General features: G+C 41.4%; 1 protein-coding gene across 6 annotated transcripts in view; it reads left to right on the top strand.

Annotated features, from left to right (window-relative positions):
• Positions 1-22,179, top strand: part of ralgapa2 (Ral GTPase activating protein catalytic subunit alpha 2) — a 110,944-nt gene that overhangs the window by 38,351 nt on the left and 50,414 nt on the right. For 4 of the 6 annotated variants that reach the window (XM_033643559.2, XM_033643562.2, XM_033643560.2 and 1 more), the window contains exons 16-29: positions 2,163-2,342; positions 5,280-5,426; positions 5,875-5,997; positions 7,527-7,612; positions 7,714-7,804; positions 7,989-8,162; positions 10,393-10,611; positions 11,258-11,451; positions 11,764-11,862; positions 12,974-13,129; positions 17,216-17,344; positions 19,497-19,625; positions 19,886-19,944; positions 21,279-21,387. In XM_033643559.2, the coding sequence (XP_033499450.2) occupies positions 2,163-2,342; positions 5,280-5,426; positions 5,875-5,997; positions 7,527-7,612; positions 7,714-7,804; positions 7,989-8,162; positions 10,393-10,611; positions 11,258-11,451; positions 11,764-11,862; positions 12,974-13,129; positions 17,216-17,344; positions 19,497-19,625; positions 19,886-19,944; positions 21,279-21,387 (1,895 nt within the window). The remainder of the gene's footprint in view (positions 1-2,162; positions 2,343-5,279; positions 5,427-5,874; positions 5,998-7,526; positions 7,613-7,713; positions 7,805-7,988; positions 8,163-10,392; positions 10,612-11,257; positions 11,452-11,763; positions 11,863-12,973; positions 13,130-17,215; positions 17,345-19,496; positions 19,626-19,885; positions 19,945-21,278; positions 21,388-22,179) is intronic. The other 2 variants (XM_078174987.1, XM_078174986.1) reach the window with 2 other exon arrangements.

Genomic DNA, 22,179 nt, shown 5'->3' with positions numbered 1-22,179 from the left:
GGAGGAATGGTGGGAGGGGGAAACTGAGGATTGGGATGGCTAGACTTTGTGTGAACAAAGGTTTGAAACTGACTTTGTTCTCTAACTGGGAAGCTTTTAAATGTCTAAGAAATTGCATTAAACCTCATTTGTATAGATTTGGTTCAGATTTTTGTGTAACAGATTTTCTGAATTGATAAAGAAGTTGTATGTGGAATTCAGAGTATATCTATGGAATTGCTTGCATACAGCTCTCATCATGGAGGTGGCTTAGCTAGTGGCTAGCAGCTAACAGTGCTAACAGCGGAAATAGTGCTTAGAACGGCAACAGTGCTGACAGAGCTAATGGCGTTAACATGTGGGGGAACCAGAGGGTGGACGCTATGCTTCCGCAATGACGCTGTAGGTCAGGATGGCATTATAAGCAGCAACTGCAGCATGAGCGCAGTGCATAGCAGCAGCAATAAGCTAGCCAGTGGGGAACACACACAGGGACTCACATACACTAACATGCACATATGGCCAGTCCAGCATACAACAACGAAGAACAGAGAAGCTCAGATTACAATCCACACAGCTCAGGATGCCAATACTCCACAATATCTTTATATAGCTGTTAGTGGTTAGCTGTTTTATTAATGCTCTGCATGTCACATACAGCTCCTGTAGATAAAAAAAAAAACACAGCTCAATGAATGTGGCCTTTTAAACAACTGTGAGTGCTGACAGTTAGCCATTTGATTGATTATTCAATGACCAAAATTAATTAACAACTATTTGATGAATGAAATTGATACAATCTGTCATTAAACTGGAGATAGACAAGTTATTTCGTCATTATGAAGTAAATGTGCACACACAAGGCACAATGTAATAGCTATAGAATAATGACATCATCAGTGTTTAGATTGGTTCCCTATAAGCTTCGCTTTCACCATGCAATTCTGTCTGCCACCCGGTACTATCTCCTGGGAAAATGAAGGCTCGGGGCGATGGTGGTGTAGTGGATAGAGCAGGCGCCCCATGTACAAGGCTGTTGCTGTAGCGGCCAGGGTTCAACTCCAGCCTGTGGCCCTTTGCTGCATGTCATTCCCCCCCTCTCTCCCCCCTTCACACTAAACTGTCCTATCGATTAAAGGCAAAAACGGCCAAAAAATATCTTTAAAAAAAAATGAAGGCTCCATTTACAGCAAATGGAAATGAGTCAAGCATTGCGCAACCAAAACAGGAAGAGGATAGAGCTTTTGTTTTCCCCAGTAGCTGTGACTAGTTATACAAGAGTGTTGTAAGCTTAACTATTGTGTTGAGTTGCCTCTTATTGAAATGCTCTGAGTGATGCCGTCTATGTCTAGGGCTTTTATTGTGAAAGGTAAGAACAAAAGGAGTAAGGCTGTAATGTGCTCCCATTTAAGATATGGGAAGCAATAAAGAGTTGGTCGTCTTGGTTCAGACTACAAAGCCTCCGTGCTATTACTTTCATAAGTATAGGCACAACACACAACCCTTAGCTACAGTATCAGTGTAAGTGTTTTGCAGTTATTATCCCCAGGACTGGAAATGGCGGACAGTGAAATAACCGAAGTATTGTGGAAAGTGTGGTGGTTGTTAGTCTCTGAGGAAAATGGAAAGCTATCCGGTTGTCTTTGCAACAGCAGCGGCAACAATTATATACCGCTTCGAAATGGTGTTGAAAACTTGTCTGTCTCCACTTTTAAAAAAGCTAAAAATTCTGTTATTCCATTTTTCCTATTGAAAGATACATGGATTTTTCTGTTTTGTGTCACGTAAACTGAATACCTTTAGGTTTTTGACTTTTGGCTAAACACCTGTAACATATATACTGCATAGCCACCATCCATCACTATGCCCTGCTGTCTTCCATAATGTCTTTTTTAATATTACCACTGGTGGTTGCCAAAGTCTGAAATTGTCAAATCATACACATCATGGCTTGAAGTGTGCACTTGACAAGTACCTCATGCTAGTTCAGATACCCAAACCACATGCAAGGTTAAGGAAACGGGCGGACACTGATGTTGACAGCCACAGCAGCAGTATGTGAGGTGTTAGGATTCAGAGAACCTGTTCTTTAAGATCTACCATACAAATAACCACAGTTGTTAATAAAGAAATGTACACACTGACACCTCATTACTCAGCAAGTGTTGTTCTCTGAATGTCAGGTGTGATCCAGGACTCTCAGAAGGCAGCGGCAGTGGCACGTTCCTTCTCACTGAGCTGGAGGAACCAAGGGGAGCAGAGCGGGCCGGGAGTTCAGGAACCCATGAGGATTCGCTCCGCCACTACATCAGGAGCTCCTGGTGTTGAGAAGGCCCGTAACAACGTCCGACAGAAGGCCTCCGGTAAGTGCTTGTGATGTCAGTGATAACATTATTGTATTAGCTGTGTATTACTATACCATCAAAGCAGGTAAAAATATACTACAAAGGAGTTTCTTTAAGGCCCTCCATATGTGTGTATTCTATATCCATGCTGTATTAATCCTCTGGCTTTGTGTGGGCCAACAACACTGTAATGATAAGCTTTCGGAGCACAGCGTCATACCACGGGGTTTATCAGAGGTATTGACTGCGTGTGAAAGCCTTCAGACAGGTCCATGTGTACGCTAGCCCAGGTGTCGTTGAAAGGCCCACCACCAAAGACAAAGAGGCCAGCAGATGGCCCCCATTGTTCCCCCTCACATGTCACTGGCCAATGTCAACATGTTTCCATGTCAGCTCCATTGCAGGCATACAGCACAATCCCCCCCCCCCGACGGCATGTCAAAGGCCAGCTTTGGACACTCATTGTCATTAGCTCAATTCAGACACGGCAAACACCCCTTATCTGATGGGAATGTGGCAGGCTAATTATAAGTTGAGCTGGGAGGCAGTAGAGTAGTTACTAGCTGCAGTGCCTGTCTTGCTCGTCTTAATTTTGTCTAGACAGAATCTTAATGTGGAGGATAAAAGACAGAGACGATCCCTTTTCCTTTCCTGGCCTTCCGCCTCCCCAATTACCACAAACGTTCTAAAATGACGAGCTTGTTGAGCTAGGAGCAGATGTATTTGTGCCTGAAGGATGAAGTCTTAAAAGGGGTGTGTACGTGTGTGTGCCTTTGTGTGTGTGTGCTGACACATCTATTATGTGTCTCATGTGCATGTTTATGCACCTATTCTGTTTATTTGTATCTACATGCAAGCAAAGATGGACATTAAACACTACCGCTTCAAATTCCCTTCCCTTTCTTTGGCCTAATTGGATTTCTCCCACATTGATCTTCAAAGGCCCGGCAGCCCTCCTCCCTACTCCTCAAGAGAGGGCCCACACATCAATTGCACGGCAGTTTTTGATAGTTTCATTAAGAGTGTAATTAATGCTCATTAATATGCATAAATGGGAAGCAGTAGCGGGCTGTAGCAGAGACGATGTATCTCTCTTACTGAAAGGCATAATTAAAGTGTGCTGAAAGCAGAGAATAGAACCGTCCTCTTTCATTGCTCTCTTTGAGATTAAGCCTGAAGTGCTATACAGACACAACAGCCAATGCCTCAGCATTGACAACTGTCAAAACTTGGCTGCACTTCTGCATGCAAATACAAACTAATATTGTTGAGAGATCATGTCTTGATAATGGAGACGACGGCTGGATATTTCATTATGGGACTCATTAAGCATCTACAACTGCAGAGACGCAGTTGAAGCAGCTCTCACTCTGCTGTCGCTGGGATAGTATACCTTTAAGTAAACTGTGATATCATAAGATAATATAATTTATATGAAATATGGAAAATAAAGTAGTAGGTTTGGCCTGCACGTGTTTTGTGTGTGTGTGTGTGTGTGTGTGTGTGTGTGTGTGTGTGTTATGGTGCACCACTTAGATAAAGCATTCTAGTTAAAAAACAAAATCAAAAAAGCAATACACATTATATGTATCTTAGCACAGGGTTTATGGTTAATGAATTAAAAAAAATCTAATACTTTTAAGTTATGTCAGATTTCGTAGAGCAGTATTGCTATGTGTGAAGTGTTAGCCCAAACTAATTTCTTTTTTAAAAGCCTTTTAATAATGTTAGCCTGTCATCATCCCCCCTCCCCCTTTTAACAGTTGTATCTTGTTTTGTTTTATTGTGGGTGATTTTTCAGTTTCATTCTCTATAATTTGATCTGCTAGATTTTATTTAGCTCGTTGCCAGTTAGTGTTAACTTTGTGTTCCCTGTGTAAAACATTTTGTAGCTCTGTTTTAAAAGTTGCCATATAAATAAAGTTTTTAATTAGGGGTGCCTTGATCAATTTTTTTGCCTCCAATAGCAATTGCTAATTGTCTATGAGCCATATTGGCCGAGACACAACCAGTGTTCATTTTTGTAGCTGGTATTATAGGTCAGTGTGACTGCTGTGTAGTGTGTTGGGATCTCCCCCAGATGGCAGCATACCCTAGGCTATAAATATTGCAACAAGCATGTTCTCATCAACCCATATCAAATTCAGCTTTAAATAACACCCATTTCAGGTTTGAAAGCCGCCTGCTTCTGGTTTAAACTTTGTCTATTACAAATATAGATATGGATATAGATAATTTAGATTGTGAATAGATATAGACACTGATACGGATAATGGTGTACTCACTAATCCCTAGTGACCGTACAGTATGAAGAAATGAACCAATCTTGTTGGTTTCTTATTCTGTCAACATGCTTTTACATAAGCTGCTCGACCAGCAGAGCAGCACAAAGAACTCCCAAGAAGCAGTTTAAAAAGTAGCCTACACTAAGTCTGGAGGGACACATGAGTCAGTATGTGGATGTGTGGCATCATGTAGGGGGGGCTCTTCACTGCAGCAGTGGGAGTTCAGATTGTGAGGTTTTAGCAAAACAGAGTACTGATGGCGTACCTAGAAATGATTGGATAGTCCCGATCAATACATGCAACAAACTTCTTGTCTCACCATTTCAAATTTTCTGTTTTTGTGACCTCTGTCCAAGTGTGGTTTTTATCTTTTTTGCCTCCTGTATGACTCCTATTTACAATTTTTTCTCAGAGCCACAGTTGTAATTTTTTCTGGAATTTTCTCTCATATTTATTTCAGCAAACTGAATTGACCATATGAAGGTCAAACTCTGGGTCTGCTGTGCTTTTTTTACCGGTCTGTCCTGATCAGGAATGTTTTTATTAATTGAAGCCCTTTTGTAGTGCTCTGTACTTTGCTGTAAATTGAATTCTGTCTTCTTCCCTTTACCCTTTTCTGTTTCCACTGTCTTTCTTCTTTCTCTTCTCCTTTCTTCTTCCCTGATGGAAGCTAAGCGAAGCCAGTCCATCAGCAACTGTGTTCATCTGTACGAGGCTTTGCCCACTGCTAAAAGCGTTCCTATGCTGCTCCACACTGTGAGCTCTTTCTTGCCTGGTATCTCTTCTGGTAACTCTGCTTGCTCTCACAGACTCTCAGGTAAAGTGCGTTCTGAGAGCTGCATGTGTTTGTGACTTCCGCCCCGTGTTTCCATCCATCTGTCACTATCTGTTATGTGCTGTCAGTTTCTGTGGCTGTGGTGGCTGTATCTGAAGCAGGGAGATGTATGAGATTTATGTATTTTAACAGGAGCTGAAGCCTGTCTTATGTTTACTCACTGAAAAATGTCAAAAACTCCAGGGCAGCCCTGCAATGTTTAGGAATACAGTCTATAACAAGAGTGTGTCTGCATCACCACTGCATGTGTGCATGTCCTAATTTCTCTACAACGCTCTCAGGAGTGTGTCTCCATCTATAATGTGTCTTTAAATTTATATAGATAACAAAAGACATATCTCAGTGCCTTTACATTTAAGTGTTTGTGTTGTGGTTTCTGTTTGGTTCTTGTGGCTCTGCCTAACTATGTGTCTTTTCTTCTGTCTGTCAGATGTGGAAGAGTGTCAGCTGTCAGAATGTGGGTTAGAGGAGGAGCTTGGAGGCGGGGATAGCCCTCTGCCACGTAGCAGCAGCACCTCCGACATCACCCAACAACTGTCTGACACTTTGCCAGGTATATACAAACACGAACTTGATTTTGATTCTCTACACTCTACTTGTAAGCCATTCCTTAAGTTGATTAAAAGGGTAAAAATAATTTGCCGGTATATGTAGTTGGCATTTTATCAATTACACTCTTTCCAATTTAATTCAATTCAATACAATATACTAAATCAATATCTGTTAAAGGGATAGTTCAGATTTATTTGAGGTTAGGTTGTATGTGGTACTCACCCACAGTCAGTGTATAACCGTCAGTAGATGGCGGTGTGCACACCCCCAGTTTGGAGAGGCAGACAAGAGTACCGCCACAGAAGGTAAACAACATACTTCTGTGAGCAGGGCCAGCAGCAAAATGTATTTTAGCCACCTAAAAGAAAACCAGTAACAGTTTAAGTGTATGATTTATTGAGAATATTTTCACCACTTTACCCTGCCTTCAGACAGCCTTTTCCATCAAGGAACTAAAGCCGTTATATCCATCTATGCACTGTTCAAAGCCACCAGACTCCTTTGACAAAAACAGTAATTTTAATTTTCAGAACATAGGAACTGCTGGTCTACTGTTGCCTCGATCAGTTACTTGTATGTGTCATTGTTGTGTTTTAAAGGGCTTGTTTGGATTCACCAAAGCACAATATCACAACCTAACTGATCAAGGCAGTGGTACACCAACAACTCCAGTGTTCTGTGAGGTAGAATTACAGATTTAGTCAGAGGAGTCTGGTGCCTTTGAATAGATAATGTCTTCAGATTCCCATCGAAAAGGGCCGTCTGTTGGCAAGGTAACAAGTAAAAATATTCTAAATGTAGAAAATACTTTAACTGGTATTGATTTTGTTTTTAGGTAGGTGAAATGTTTTTGCTGCTGCCACCGTCCACAGCAGCACATTAGCTTCCATGTCAGTACTTCTCATAACTATGTAATTCACTGACTATGGATAACTACCTCATATAACCCCACTTCAAAAAATCTGAACTATCCCTTTAAGCATTTTATGTTCAGATTTGTTGACATATGGCCAGATAATAGAGATGTAGGCCATAGTTACTGATGGTGAAATAGTATTAGACTGGGGTCTGAAGTCTTAAGCAGTCCTTTGATGGATACATATAGCACTAGTGTGCATTTTGAAATATATGTTGAGATGTGATATCTGCTGTTTTATATATAAAATTAAACATTTAATATGGATGTCTGCATCTTTTTATTAGGGTGACTGGAGACAGTTCATTCATGTTTACCACCTATAGGGATGATGTGAGGGAAATCAGGCATTTTGAGTGCATTCACATATAGATTTTGAAGCATTTTTTTTATTTCTCTTGTAATAGTTAATTTGACAGGGACTGTGCTCATTGAAAAAAAAAACAGATTTCTAAATGAGCCAGTCCTTGTTCTTGGCTTGATGTTAAAAAAACACATTTTCACCTGTTAAATTAAACTCAACAACATAAAGGTCATAGTAAATTGATATGTTTTTAAGATAAATTAATCTTGGTTTCTCTGCCTTTTTAATAACATTGCCTGTTGCACTTCAGCCCAGAAGAGAGAGTACTCCCCTACTTCCTGTGGCTCTGAAAGCAGGACATCTGAGGGGAGGAGAGAGAGCAGTGAGCCACCAGTGGTGAGAGGAATCATTTTGTACTATAGTATTAAGTCAAAGCAATGAAATAAGATTGGTCCATAGGAGTATCTCTTCCTTAACGTTTTTTCCTGTGCTCCTAGATCCTCATCCGGCAGAGCAGCAGTCCCGCTGAGACAGAGTGCAATGCTGAGGGACACACGAACCACACAAGACCCAAGCTCAGAGAGAAAAGTTAGAGATTACCTCACTTTTTATTTTTTTAATGATTGTCACTGTAATTTCTGTGTAGCTGTGTTTTAATTTAGATGATTCACATGAATGATTACTTTCCCTTACACAGCCAATACAATTCATCATACTGTATTAACTTCTAACACTTGTCCTTTATCCACCTCATTCACTCGCTTCTACCTAGGTGAGAGTATAAGCAGTGAGACGTCCAACGGCTACCTCAATGAAGCTGAGGTCACCTGGCAGGCTTTTGATGAGGAAGCTGACACTCAGTCCACACAATCAGCCCACATGGATGTGACAACTGACCCCCAGAGCCAGGGGAGTCTGCTGCTCAGCCATAATGAGGCTCTCGCAGGTATTGAGCACAATAAACAGATTTTTCCCCTCTATTTCAGATTTTATTATATTTTACAATTAACTACAATCTGTTTTGAGAAAATACAGGCACTCTTTGTGGCACATAGGTTGACATTGAGTTTAAAGCAACTACAAGGAACTTATTTTGTCCCTATACTGTCCCTTTAAGCTTTGATTGTGTTTGGGTCAATTGTTTTCACCTACTCTTTGCTGATCCTGCCGCAATATCAGCCATCACCACATAATATAACATCAAACATAAAATTCTCTAAAGAAAAATCTCCTCTTGCTTCCTTTAAACTGGCGAACTATCTGGGAAAATGTTGACAAAGGCTCTTTCAATCTGCATGCTGTAAATGGTTTCACCTGAAACCTGTCTTTCAGCTGGTGGTCTTCTTTGCTTATGTAGGTCATATATAGACCTCAGTATTAAATTGAGACTATTTAACAACTCCTTGTAGCTTCTTTAAAATAAGACAACCGTGCTGTGATCAGGAGCACGTTTAAATACAGGGTTAGCCGTAAACCTGTAGAATTTAGCCCTGTTGAGAAGTTAAACAAAATGACCCTAGACAAGCTTTTAGCCTTGCATAGTTGATAAGCAAAAATGAGTTGAAAGAATTCAGCAGTTCAGTGGGTTCATGTGAGGTGTGTCCCATCTAGCTGGGGTTATGGTGCCTCCAATTACCTCACCCCAGGTCGAGTGACTCAGTAAGGAAACTTGATCAGCTTGTCAGTATGCTAGGTAGGTAGGTAGGTTTATTTTGACAACAATTAAAAAACATACATGAGTAACTGCAGATCAGTTTCATATACATTAATTAAAAATCGTCGAGGATTAAAATACACAATAGAGCCCGAAGGCTTTTTTCCATTGTGGTCCTCAATGACAATAAAAGCTGGCAATTGTGTCAATGACAGGGAAGACTGGCATAGTTAAACACAAACAACCCCCTAAAAACATGTGATTTTTTATTTATTTATTTATTTATTTTTTTTAATTGAAACCAGAAAGCACAGAATCTTCAATTAGTCAGCCATTTCCTAAGATTGAATTTAAAATTTCTCTCATTTGAGATTAATTTGAGAGAAACGGGAAGATCACACCACAGGCAAGCTGCAGTATATGAAAAGGTATTTTTCCCGAACTTAGTTTTAAATTTTAAGGGAACAAAATTTGTTTGGCTGCCTCTGGTATTGTGAGAGTGTGTAGCTCTCACTGGATTAAAAAGGTCAGCAAGGTAGGGAGGTGCATTTTTAAAAGCTATTTTGTGGGCAATGCCCATTTTAATCTGCACCACCCTTTTTTCCACATTTAAGAAATTAATCGTTTTGAAATGGACTGAATCCAAATGAGCGTGGGGATGCAGCTTCAAAACAACTCTTAATTAACCTGTTTTGAATAGTCTGCAGTTTGTTTTTAAGAGACTGTGCAGTGCCACTATACCAGAAGGTGGCAGCATAGTCAAAATGGCATAGTACTAATGCTCCAGCCAAGGTTTTTAAAGTTGCTGAATCCAGTATATTTGCATTTCTTTTTGCATTTTGTTCTGTTGGTAATCTTATTGTGTGCTTTCATGGCCATATCCAACACATCCAAGGTAGTAAACTTTTGTTTTTGCCGTAATTACTGACTGCCCAAGTTTTACATCAAAATTGGGTGAAATTCTCAATTTGGGTCTAGTTCCAAAGAGAATGCACTCAGTCTTTCCAAGGTGAAGAGAAAGCCTATTATCGGAGAGCCACCCCGCTACTTTTTGAATCTCCACGATGTAGCCGATAGTAAAAACTAAAAGCGTTATCAGAACGCCACTCTTGCCTGGCACCCTGCGTGCCGCCATCTTGCTCTTGCTGCAGTACCTCTTTGGCTCAGTCGTTTAGTCTTTTAAAGTTGCTGACAGTATGTGTGCTTGTGCATTGTGAAATTTTGTGAAAGGAAAGTGACCTGTGGTCTACAGTGATTTTAGACAGAATTGTAAAATTTGTTTGCAGCTATTTTTATTTTAATAGGGAAATAATCAACATCCCTCTGCTATCAACCCTTCCTCTTCTCATTATTATTGATGGAGAGATTGGCGTTGCCCCTCTGCCCCTCCCACCCTTGCATGTAACCTTCGTTTTGTGTTGTTGTACATTGTGATCATCATGAAGTTGCCACTCTTCTGTTGTCCCTGTGCTCCCTCCCTTCCTCACACCCAATTTTATCCCTTCCCCCCTGTCGTTTTTAGGTCCTGATTGTGCCCACCCTCCCCACTCTGCACCCCCGTCCTACCACCACCACCACCACCACCACCACCACCACAACCACCACCACCACCACAACCACTACCACTACCCCCAGAACCCGCCCGCCTCACCAGCCCTGGTGGTGCACACAGAGTGCCCACGGGAGTGCCCCCTGGATGACAACATGCATCAGTCTGTCTTACACATGCCACACCACTTGGGTACTGCTCACTAGCTGCTACTCATCATATCAAGTCCTCATTTACCATTGACTCTCCATGATCTTTATTTGATTTTTTGCTTCTTCTTGAGCTCAAACATGCATTGTGTGTATCTGATTTTAAGTGTGCACAACATTTTGCTCAAAAGAACTGAAAACTGTTTAATTTAAAAATCACCTCAGATCATCTACACACTTCATCCATTTTTGTGTCCTTTCCTGGCCTCCCTCCCTCCACTCCCCATTGTCCTTCTGCTGCCCACTAGGTGGCACTGTCCTCCCACAATTCAACCTGAGTTCATTTGGATGATGCATGTGATTTGTGCATGTTTCCCAAAAGTGTTTCAGTGCTTTGGTCAATTTCAGTGAGCAAAGAACTAAGTGCTTGGATGCATTTGGGAAAAGCACAGAGAGACTGAGGATATAGTCAACAACTGCTCAAACAATGACAGGGTGGCTTTATGTATTACAAACATATTTCTAAATTTAAAAGACTTTTATAAAAGGTGTTGTGCTTTTGTTGACTGAATCCCATACCATCTGTAAATTAGTATATTATGTATCAGGTACCAGCAGCCACAAATTCATGTGTTACCAATTAATTTATTCTCTAACCCAAAACACAAACACTCTCTCTGACCATGCAGACAGTAGTGAGTGTCTGGCTGATGACGTGAGCATAATTGCGGGTGGGACCCTTACCGGTTGGCATGCTGATTCGGCCTTCGTCCTGTGGAGGAGGATTTTGGGTATCCTGGGAGATGTCAACAACATCCGCTGCCCAAAAATCCATGCCAAGGTCTTCTCCTGCCTTTATGATCTCTGGCACAAGCTGGCCAAGGTGAGTTGAAGAGACAAAAACCCCTTTTATGTAAAATATAAAAAATATATATATTCCCTCTCTTACAAAGAGATAGTTAGGCATGAAATGTAAGTATGTAATGACTTTCTATAAAATGCCTGGTGATTGATTTAAGTGCTCTTTGCATATAAAAGTTATGTTTTGAGGATCTAATTATGTTGATGAAACAGTGCATGTTTATTTTAGCTTAACAGTGTCTGTGTCAATGGATGTATCATTCAAGAACACAAGCCCTTAAAGATTCTTCATGATGGTTACCTGTATTGACTGAAAGTGAATGTGTGCTTACAGATCCGGGACAATCTCGGGATCAGTGTGGACAACCAGTCTTCTCCACCCCAGCCTGCCTTCATCCCTCCTCTTCGAATGTTGGCCTCCTGGCTCTTTAGGGTATCCACAATCAGTTTAAAGTTCTCCAGCACTGCAAACATTTTGGCATTTCCCCCTCAATATTTAGAACAATAAAACCATGAATGCAGCAGAGGACATTATTAAGGTGAACAGCCAGAATGCAATTCATACTATAGCGCTTCAGTTAAAATGGGCAGTGACAGTATGCATGCTCAAAAGCAATGGTTGCAATCTGCCATGAAATGGAAAGAAGAAGCAGCCATGCGCAATTGAAGCATAGATACAGTACCATTAAATTTCCACACTAGAAAGTGATGCAGAAAAGGCACAAATTGGTGCATTAAAATTCTCCAGAATGCAGAAACTAAAGTGTTTGATGCTCAGACGTTCTTGGGGGAGAACCCTCAGACACCCTGTCCCCCAAATGTTGAAACAACTCCGACAGAGTTGATGTTATGGTGAGTGGATAGTAAGGCATTCCCGCTATTTGTACCTTTCAAATTAACCTGAGGATTCACATTTAGAGATGATTAGTTTTGCTGTTCTTGTTTCTCTGAAACTGGTTTATGCACCTACGATGTCATCCGGCTTGTAGCCTACAGGTAGCTAGGCTAGGTTTTTAGCACCTGGCAGAAATTCAAGGACTGTGCAGTAACATTGAGCATTACATTAAAAGTGCAGCATTTTCCATATACTCCACACAGACATTTATGAGCTTAATGAATGACCAAATTAATGAATTATCTTTATTTATCATTAGAGTTATTTTTGGCTTTTTTGTATCAGTAGTTTAATTTAAAAACCAATACAAAGGCTAGATTAGACATGGAATTAAAACCACTTTGCCCCTTAAAATAACCCTGTTTATTTTCATTGAGTGCATTTATGTTTGTAATAAACCAATAAATGAACCATAGTAGCATGTTTTGATAAATCGTACAGTGAAGGTGTCAATAAAGAAATAAAAAGGAATAAAGCCATTCTTAATTTAAAAAGTTATGATTTAGGTATAGGTGTGGTTCCAAATATACACTGCTGTTTACAGAATGTGTGGGCCAAAATGCACAAGAAGCCTTATTCTTCTTTACAATGATTCACTACATGATTACTACTAATAATACTGACCCCAGCATCTGTCTCTCCTCCACAGGCCACCATGCTGCCAGCTGAGTATAAGGCTGGCAAGCTGCAGGCCTACAAGCTGATCTGTGAGATGATGACCAGGCACCAGGATGTGCTCCCCAACAGTGATTTCTTGGTGCACCTCTACCACATCATGCACAAGGGCATCACCAGCGATGACCAGGTACAGCCAGCAGGTGGCACCTACTACATGGCTGCCAGTTGTTCTTTTATTCACTGCTAGATGGCGCACTAGTCAAACTCATGTGCAGTACAGGCATTAGCCCAGTTTAAAACTGGAAAACGATGGGTTGTAGTGGTGATCTACTTTTTCCTGTGTGATGTGACTCAGTGATTCCTATTCACCTGTTAGTTCTCAGTATAAATTAGGTACGGCCTTGGCTTATCATCTACACCTCATTTGTGTCCAGTGCCGGTTCATTTTATATATTTAAGACCAACACGAGGACCTTAGCTGACATGAGTGAGGACAGGGGTCATATAGGTGCAGTGTAATTTGAGATGGTTGAGGCTTCGATTCAGCTGGTGATTTTAAAAAACAGCATGTCAACCAGTGGTGATGAAGAATGCCCGTGTGTTTTGGCATCTTCCACCTCCTTTAGCCACACCCTTCCTTGTATTTAAATCTGGCCTCGCTCCTTTCCATCCAGACGAAGCTGAGTGGAGATGAATGGAGTCCCTCAAAACAAAGGACAAGGATAAAAGTGTGTGTGGGTGGGGGGGTGTTTTGGATGCAAGTGTGTGTGTGTGTGTGTGTGTGTGTGTGTATATATATGCCCTCCTGGCTGGGTTTCTATTGCGCCTTGGCAGTGCGACAAGCTTATTAGAATGTTTTCCATGTCGTTAAATAATGTTTTGAGCCCCTGCCGCGTATACGTGATTAATTAAGGATTGACGTCTGTCGCGCTCCGTTAGACTGACACGTCGGCCAGGGGCCCAGAGTAGGCTGGCCTGCCTGCCTGCCTGCCTGCCTGTCTGTGTGTATGCAAGTGTGTGAAGGAGCGGGAGGGGAGCCTGGGGAACGTAGTGTAGAGTAGAGCAATGAGGGGGGCACATTGAGGGACGAGGCAACATTCTCCAGCTTTTGTTGTGGTTCTGTATAATGCATCGGGGGGGCCAGAGCCAGGCTGGCCACTGAAGCATGCTCAAATTGGCCGGAGAAAAGAGTCCTCACGCCACACAATAGAGGACAGCCGCACGCCTGCTTAACATAAGAAAGTGGCTCTTACTCTCCCCCCTCCTCCTTCCGCTCTGCTCCTACCCACATCCCCCACCCAGAACAAGGAAAAAGCATATACTTTCCAAATCCATCATACATATTTATACATTTCTTTTATCTATCTACTTTTCATGCACTAATTTTTCAATTAGCCTACATGATTAAAGTAGCCATTGCTACAGGCTGGTCTTCAAACCATCTAATATCTTTGTGCAGTTAGTTAAACAAATATCTAGTTTTTGTTTTTATATATAGTATGTACTGTACTTTTGTATCTTATAATAATGTATCTTACAGGTCGGTCATTTTATTTAGACTACCTGTTTATCATATGGGCCTTAAACAGCCGTGTTTTACAGACAACGGGGGATCCCAGTGTAAATCCTCCAGATTAAATTCTAAGCTTAGAGAAAAAAATGACAGTTCCCTCAGAGGGATGCTCCCTCCATCTGACAGAGTGCCAAGGTCAGGGCTATTGTCCTGGTTGTCATCCTCTGGTCACTGGTCTCACAAAGGCATGGCCATAGCACAATAGCAGTAATCTATCTAATAGGGCCACTGTCTGAACTGTTGTAGTTAACAGCATATTTCGTGAAGTATAGTGGTGTTAAGAAAACACATCTACTGTGCATATACACTTAAAGGCGCTGTACGTAAGAATGTGGCCAAAACGGTTACTGCACTCAAATTCAAAATACTGCCGCGAGTCGTGTCCGCCCCCCCTCCCCTACAGATTTGAGGTTGCTGGACAGTGGTACGCTGGAGACTGATTTGTTTGCCCACAAGCGGCTGCTGTGGCAGGGCTGCGTCACCGCGTCCTTGATCTTCGGTTTTCCAGCGGACCGTTCGAGCAAGTCCGGCTTCTCTGCTGCTAACGCTGCTGCCGGGATACAGCTGAGGAGCCGGCTGCTAATGCTATGTACCCGGACACTGCTAATGCTGCTTGCAGTGCTGCTGTAGCTCAGTCGTAACTGTAACTGACGCTGAGACTCTACTGACTGCGTGACTGTTAGATGGCGGTGAGTGGCGCAACAGGCCAAAACACAAATTCAAAACATAAACATGATTTGCAGACCGTAAAAAATTTTTTTAAATGCAAATATTCTGGCTGTACTATTGTTGTCGGTGAGATCAGTATGTTATATGAACATTATTCCTTTATCTCTGTGACATATTAGGAGGATTTTACGACTATTTGCTTTAGATTTCTTATATATAGCTCCTTTAAGACACCAGTTAATTTGGCATGCACTGACATATAACATGCCAGGTACAGGTGGACGGACTTATACTGACCCCTCCTCAATTTCAGTTCATCTTTTACGTGCCAAAATAGAGGTTGAAATGTGACAGTTAACCCTTAAGCCACAAACATGGTTGTTGATTAAACCTCTCATCTCATAGTTATGCAGGTGGCTTATATTCCTTCCTCACAGCTCGAGAAGGGAAAACCCCAGATATTCAGAGGGATGATAGCAGTGTTAAATTGCACCAGGAGATCTGGCCAAAACTAAACTGGAAACGTCCATGTTGAGTAACTGAGACAAAAAACTTACAGAGAGTGACGTAATACTGGCCTGAATCATGTCCCCCCAGGGACCAGCAGGTGGACAGAGCATGATTTCCCCAAGATGAGGCCAAATGGAAAGGCCTGAGGTGGCTCTATTCAGAGTTACGTTAATGCACCTTTTGTTGATGCAGGGGGCCATTCCTACTGCCAACGCAGAGCCACATGTGGGGCTGTTTTCCCATGTCTATACACACACACACACACACACACCTCAAATCAGGTTCCCTCTACTTACACATACAATAGAAAAACACTTTGCATTCTACATTTGTGGCTTCCTCTAAAATGCTCATTTCAGGCAATCAAGCAACAGTTTGTTGCATGCTAATTACCTCTGACTGCACTGCACATTATGCTTCAGAGGTCAATTACCAACAAAATGAGGGTAAAATGGGCCCTCAATCCTAAAGCTCTTCCCACCAATTTTCCACGTGCGGTGCATCACGTTGGATTGCCTCTGCGTGTTTATTCTATTCCTCTTTTGTTCACCTGCATTCCCTGTTTACCAAAGCTTCAGGTGATTAATGTCCCAGATAGATAGGTGGTACAGTGTGTGTGTGTGCATGTCCGAGAGACCGAGAGAGAGAGAGATTGTGTGTGCGTGTGTTTGCTAAGGTAGCCTTCGGTTCAGGCTGATGTTTGAACTGTCCGATTTACACAAGTTTATGGCCAAGACGGCAGGTGTTTCTAGCCTGGACCTTGCCTTTGTACACAAATATGCACACACATGTCTCAGATAAGAGACAGAACACTCTTTCTGCCTCACTGAGACGATACATTCTCATACCTTTCTCAAGAGTAAAAATAACCATTTACCCTCTAAATATAGCATGGAAAACCTGTTGCGGGCTTTCTGTGCTCTTGGCATTGCACTGTACATACTTGAGCACTTTGTGCAGAGCGCTCTGCAGTACAGCATATGTCATTGTTGAAAGAGCACCCATCTGCCACTGAGCCACCCGTACCTCAGCAAAACAATACCTTGTCACCTACTTTAATTACAGGTTTGCTTGAGTGTGTATGTGTAGCTCACGAAAGTTGAGGTCTTTTGTTCTTTCTCTTATCCTCTGTGAACAATCCATCTGCTGCCTCCCTCTCTCTCCCTCTCTCTTTCTGTCCTCCTTTACCACTCTGTTTTTTTTCTGTCCTTTAGTGACATGTACTGTTGAGTGCCTTACTCTCCCCAACACACTTAAAATGCTTAGCCTACCTGTTGGAGGAAAAAGCTTTTCCTCTGCCATGTCGCTCACATGGTGGCCCATTTACCAAATACTTCTGCTTCCCTCCACCCACACTGAGTCCATGTGCTCATACCAAATGCAAAAATCCCATCGAACTGTAAACATACAGAAGAAGCGCTTAGCTGTTTATTCCTGTATCAAGTCAACTCAGTTGTTGATGGCTACCAACTATTACAGCTTGCCTCCTATTAACATTTGTGTATGCATGTTTTTCATCAGGATATTTTGAACACCATCATCCGCTCCTGCTCTCCTCGTTTTTTCTTCCTCGGCCTGCCGGGCTTCACCATGCTCATTGGAGATTTCATCACTGCTGCTGCCTGCGTTCTCAGCTCTGACTCATCGGAGGTACGAACACACTTTTACCATTCAGATTTGTCATGTGAACCAAACTGCAATTTAAAAGTGTTTTCAAGGACTGGAAAAAGTGTTTAGATACTAAACATGTTTAAAAGTTTTTCGTGAATGTCACTGAACATTTTCAGAGCTACTGTTAAAAGGGGACCGATTGTGCTTTTTGTTATTTTCTCTCATAATTCAGTATATAATGCTAAAATGTCAAATGTCTATATTAAATTTGGCAAAAGTTTTAAACAAATATAAAAGTAATACCTGTGAGCAAAAACCTCAGGCTTCAGACTGTTGTGAATACTCTGTTTCCAACGTTTGGCTACAAGGTGACGTCAGCTTGTGACAGATTTCTTTATATGGTCATCTGCTCCAGGCACACTAATGCAAGTGTGCGTAGCCTACACTGCTACATGAAGCTACATGCTAACCTTAGGGAAACATGTAATCTTTGTTGCCAATGTTGAACATTTCTGTCTGATTTTAGGTCGTATTCCTGCTGGAACATGTCCAGTTGTGTTTAGAAGCTTTTATTGGTGATTTATTTTGCAGTAGAAAGTCCATCTATACCCTGTTACAGTTATTCCTTGACTGCAATGCTGGTGCAGAAACGGTGGGATGCAGAAGACCCAGAGCAGACTGGGCTTTTTCAGGAGGGGGGGGTTTAAAGAGACTGGCCTAAAACAGAGCATATTAGACAGGGTGAATACATGTGTGTGCAGCCAGCACAGACAGTATGAGGAAAATAAAGTGTTTTTTGAACATTAAAATGCGTAAACATGTTTTAGTAGGAACCCAAAATACAAGTATGAACCAGAAAAGGAGCACAATTGGTCCCTTTTAAACATGCAAAGAACTATTTGTTGTGGAACAAAGAAGAAAGAAACTTGAACAAAATAAAAAAAACTGAATTCCTCCTCATAGCTGCTGATCATCAGTAACTATTTCATTCATTCTATTAATAACAATATGCCCCTGTAATAATGATTTTTATGATTATAATCTAAATAAGCAAGCCTTTTTTGACATTGAAAAGTTTAAATTGTTTGTAGGAGTTTTAAAGGAGAATCTGAGGCACGAAATAACATATGAAATAATGTATGAAACTTTTTTCATATGTTTGACTAGCAAGAAAATCACTGTCTAATTATCACTGAAATTAATACTACAAATTATTTTTGCGAAATATTGCCATACAATTTTTCATCATAATTATTCTTCCATCTTTGGTTTATAAATAATTTTAATGCACAATTGTCATACAGAACAATATGAAATTTACATTTCTGCAAGCTCATATTGCTATACCTGTTGCCTATAAATAAACCTTAATTTAAATTTAGAAATATTTAACTCAGAAGCCTACAGAGAAGCAAAAAGCCATTAATTACTAATTAAACAACTATTAATTACTAATTGAACAACCATTAATTACTAAATGAACAACCAAAAAAATGGTTGTTCAATTAGTCAAGACAGTTTGAACAAACAAAATGTTTCATTAAATGTTGAGAGTGTCACATTTAAAGTTAATATAACGCTGTCATGTTTGATTTATTGTGGACATGAACGTGTTTGCAGTCATTACAGTCGTTAAACACAGTAGCACTGTCCCCTCTGCCATAAAACAAATGCAAACAGGTTGATCGTTGAAAGTTCTATGCACAGTCTTTAGGATTGTGAGCTGATGTACATTCACATGAACACAGGTTTGTGACGCAAACATTTTGCATGACCATGGCCAGAGTTGGATCACTTAGCAGAGACTATGTTGTTGACAGACCGAGAAGATAACCAGAGTGTGCATAGATATAAACATGTTAGTTGGTGTGGACTGTCTCTTACTTTTCTGAACTGTATAATATGTCAAGAACAGTGCACAAGGACGTTTATATGTTTTGTTTCTTACTGTTGGGCAATCTGCTTCAGAGCTGCATCCACCGTCCATTTAATCAGTCATTTTGTTGTCCTACACCCACCATGTGTCAAGAGATACTGTCAAGCGTCAACAGAATCATGAATGAAGACACAATTAATTCTGCTGGATCACGCCAGTCCCTTTTTCCCGGATAGCAGCCTTCCTGATTCTTGGAAGTGGGTAGCTTTCGGGAATAAATGTTAGCCTGTTTTCTTTTTTTCTTATCTCTACCAGGCTCCAAGGATGGAGGCTCAGACAATCCTGGGCTCCCTTGTGTGTTTCCCCAACCTTTACCTCCAGATTCCTGTACTACAGAATGTGCCTGGCTCTGATGACATCATTGTAAGCAATGAGGATATCAAGGTAAATGGTCAACATGTGCCATATCGGATATATGTGGTACAAAACTGCTCATTGTATATTTTAAGTGGATTAGTCACCGGCACTACGAAGAAAATGTGGAGAAAGAGCCTTGAATATTTCTCATAAAGAATTATTCCATTTGACAAGTCTTAGATTACAATTAATGCCACCACATCTGTGCAAGTATTAAATGAACTGAGTGGCCTACATTGTCATTTGAGAACACAAAGTAAACTTAGCATGTTGTCTTTGCTGTTCAGGATTATCTGGTCAACATCCTGCTAGAGACGGCAACAAAGGAACACTGTGAAGGAGCCAGGTATGATATTGGTGATGCCTTTTTTTCCTTATGTAAGACTGTCTATACATCAGACCGGCAAAACGATCCAGCATCGAGCAAAGACGTCAAGAGCGTATGCAAAGGAAGCTGAAATATGTCTCCAAATTTGTGCTTTAAACAAACCAGTTTAAATTAATTATGCTATGCTGAAGAGACCGGCATCTCATCATCACCAATGCTTTGTCCCCCTTTGGGAAAAGAAACACTGTAACATAAAGAGAAACAGGGAAATGCTGAGTTTTCACACTGAGATTTGGGGCATGTAAGACACATGAATATTCACAGTCAGTGTGATAAATTGTTCAATGATGCTCGTTACAGTTACTGCTAAAAGAAAGCTAACTTTAGCTTGGGTTGTAGGTTGCTGCAGTAACTTAGAGTCGAGTAGTATCAGACTATGGGCTCCAGCTAGATCTCAGCATAGATCAGATGGTTAGCCGTCAACAGGTTGGTTATTTACAGACAACAGTTGGTCCAACCTGGTGAAATGTGCATATACGTGTGGATAAGCAATATCCAGCCCCTGCATTGGGTCAATGATCTTCTTCATCAGGGGAAGACTGAAGGGACATGATGGTGACCAACCTTATTTTACTGAGGTATCACGAACGCTCAGATTCAGGCAAGGTAGTAGATATGAAGGGTTCATTCTAAGCTTTACATGACTATAAACTAATGAAAACATAGTTAAGTTTGTCTTTTATTTGCTCTGGTAGAGTTGTCTGGTCCCTCTCCCGTACACACAGATTTCCAGCCGACCGAGCTTTGGGTCAATCACAGCCATTTATCTAACATGGAGTGGGTTCAATACCCTAACGGACAACTTGCCGAGTCTTTGTTCTTAATGCAAAATACGTGACAGCATTTTTGGCTTGTGGTAGGGACACAACGGCAAACATAAACCTTGCTAAGTAAAGAGGAGCACCATTGAGGCGTTTTCAAAAACAACCAAGATGGCTGCACCTAATGTGGAACTTTGTGTTTACGTTCTGTTTCCCAACCCCGACGACAAAAACAGAAACACTTGTTCATGCAACACCATCACAGCTCATCTCTGCACGCTGTAGTCTGTTTACACTTGCCTGTCGCTGAGCGCTACATCACTGTCGTTCACACATCACATCTGTCGTAACACTCATTGATTGTAGGTCTATCCAGTTGCGTCTAGAGGCATTTTGGTCCATGGCCAGTGAAATCGAAAATGAGCTGAGAGGTTCTAAATTAATTCACATTTGTGAAATGGTCCGGTGATGCAAGGCCATTTTGGAAAATTTGAAGTCTGAATTAACATAAGCTTTGACCCTGTCATTCAGGTGCATTGCTGTGTGCAGTCTGGGTCTGTGGGTTTGTGAGGAGCTGACGCAGAAGAACATCCACCACCAGGTCAAAGATGCCATCAATGTTCTGGGAGTAACACTAAAGGTCAGTGACCCTCTGAGGCAAGGAAGCTAACTTGCTAACTTGTGTGTACAATATGATTTAGAGAGTACAACTGCACTTTTCCAAAAGCAATTGAATCACGGGCTGTGTTGACCATTGCATCTGTAGCCAAATATTCTGAATAGAGTAAATTACTGTTAGTTACAGCGTCTTTAAACACATTGATGCAGGAAGCCTGGATTTCATCAGTCTGTTTGTTCATTTTACCACACAAGCCCTATAGTGTATTAGCACTAACAAAAATGATAGTTGATTACATGAAAGGACTGCAGGACAATTTCAACATAGCGAGTGGACAAAAACTGTGAGAATAAAACATGTCCAGTGATGTTACTCGTGCATATTTTGGAAGAGCCCTCTTTTCTCCCTGAGTGAAGAGATGCAGAGAACCAGTGGTGGCAATTTTTTGTTTTTTTGTGGGGGTTTTTTCATGGAAAAGGGTTTGGGGCGGTGGCGTAATTTCCAGGCTGCTCGCTCTCAGTAGATGTGGGCCAATTTAAGCAGCTACATCTCCCAGCTTCCTGCTCGACGACCCCCCCTTCTCTAATGGAGCAGTAATCACTCCCCTGTACAACTTGACACACAGACTCAGCCAGCCCCAAAATAGAGGGTATAGGCTGTGTGGGGGATCTAGGGGGAAGAGTGGCACTGAGAGTCTCTTTTCTAAAAGCAGGTGCTGAACTCTCAGAGCCCCTTTTTGTGTTTGGCCATTTCTGCACTCCCCACATTGTCTGCCCTTGTTACATGTTGAGAGGCATTCAGCTGGAAGAAATG

The sequence above is a fragment of the Epinephelus lanceolatus genome, chromosome 15 (assembly GCF_041903045.1).
Source record: "Epinephelus lanceolatus isolate andai-2023 chromosome 15, ASM4190304v1, whole genome shotgun sequence".
In the NCBI taxonomy this organism is placed as follows: domain Eukaryota; kingdom Metazoa; phylum Chordata; class Actinopteri; order Perciformes; family Serranidae; genus Epinephelus; species Epinephelus lanceolatus.
The sequence above is the reverse complement of the archived record's forward strand: the minus strand, read 5'-3'. Positions and strand labels throughout refer to the sequence as shown.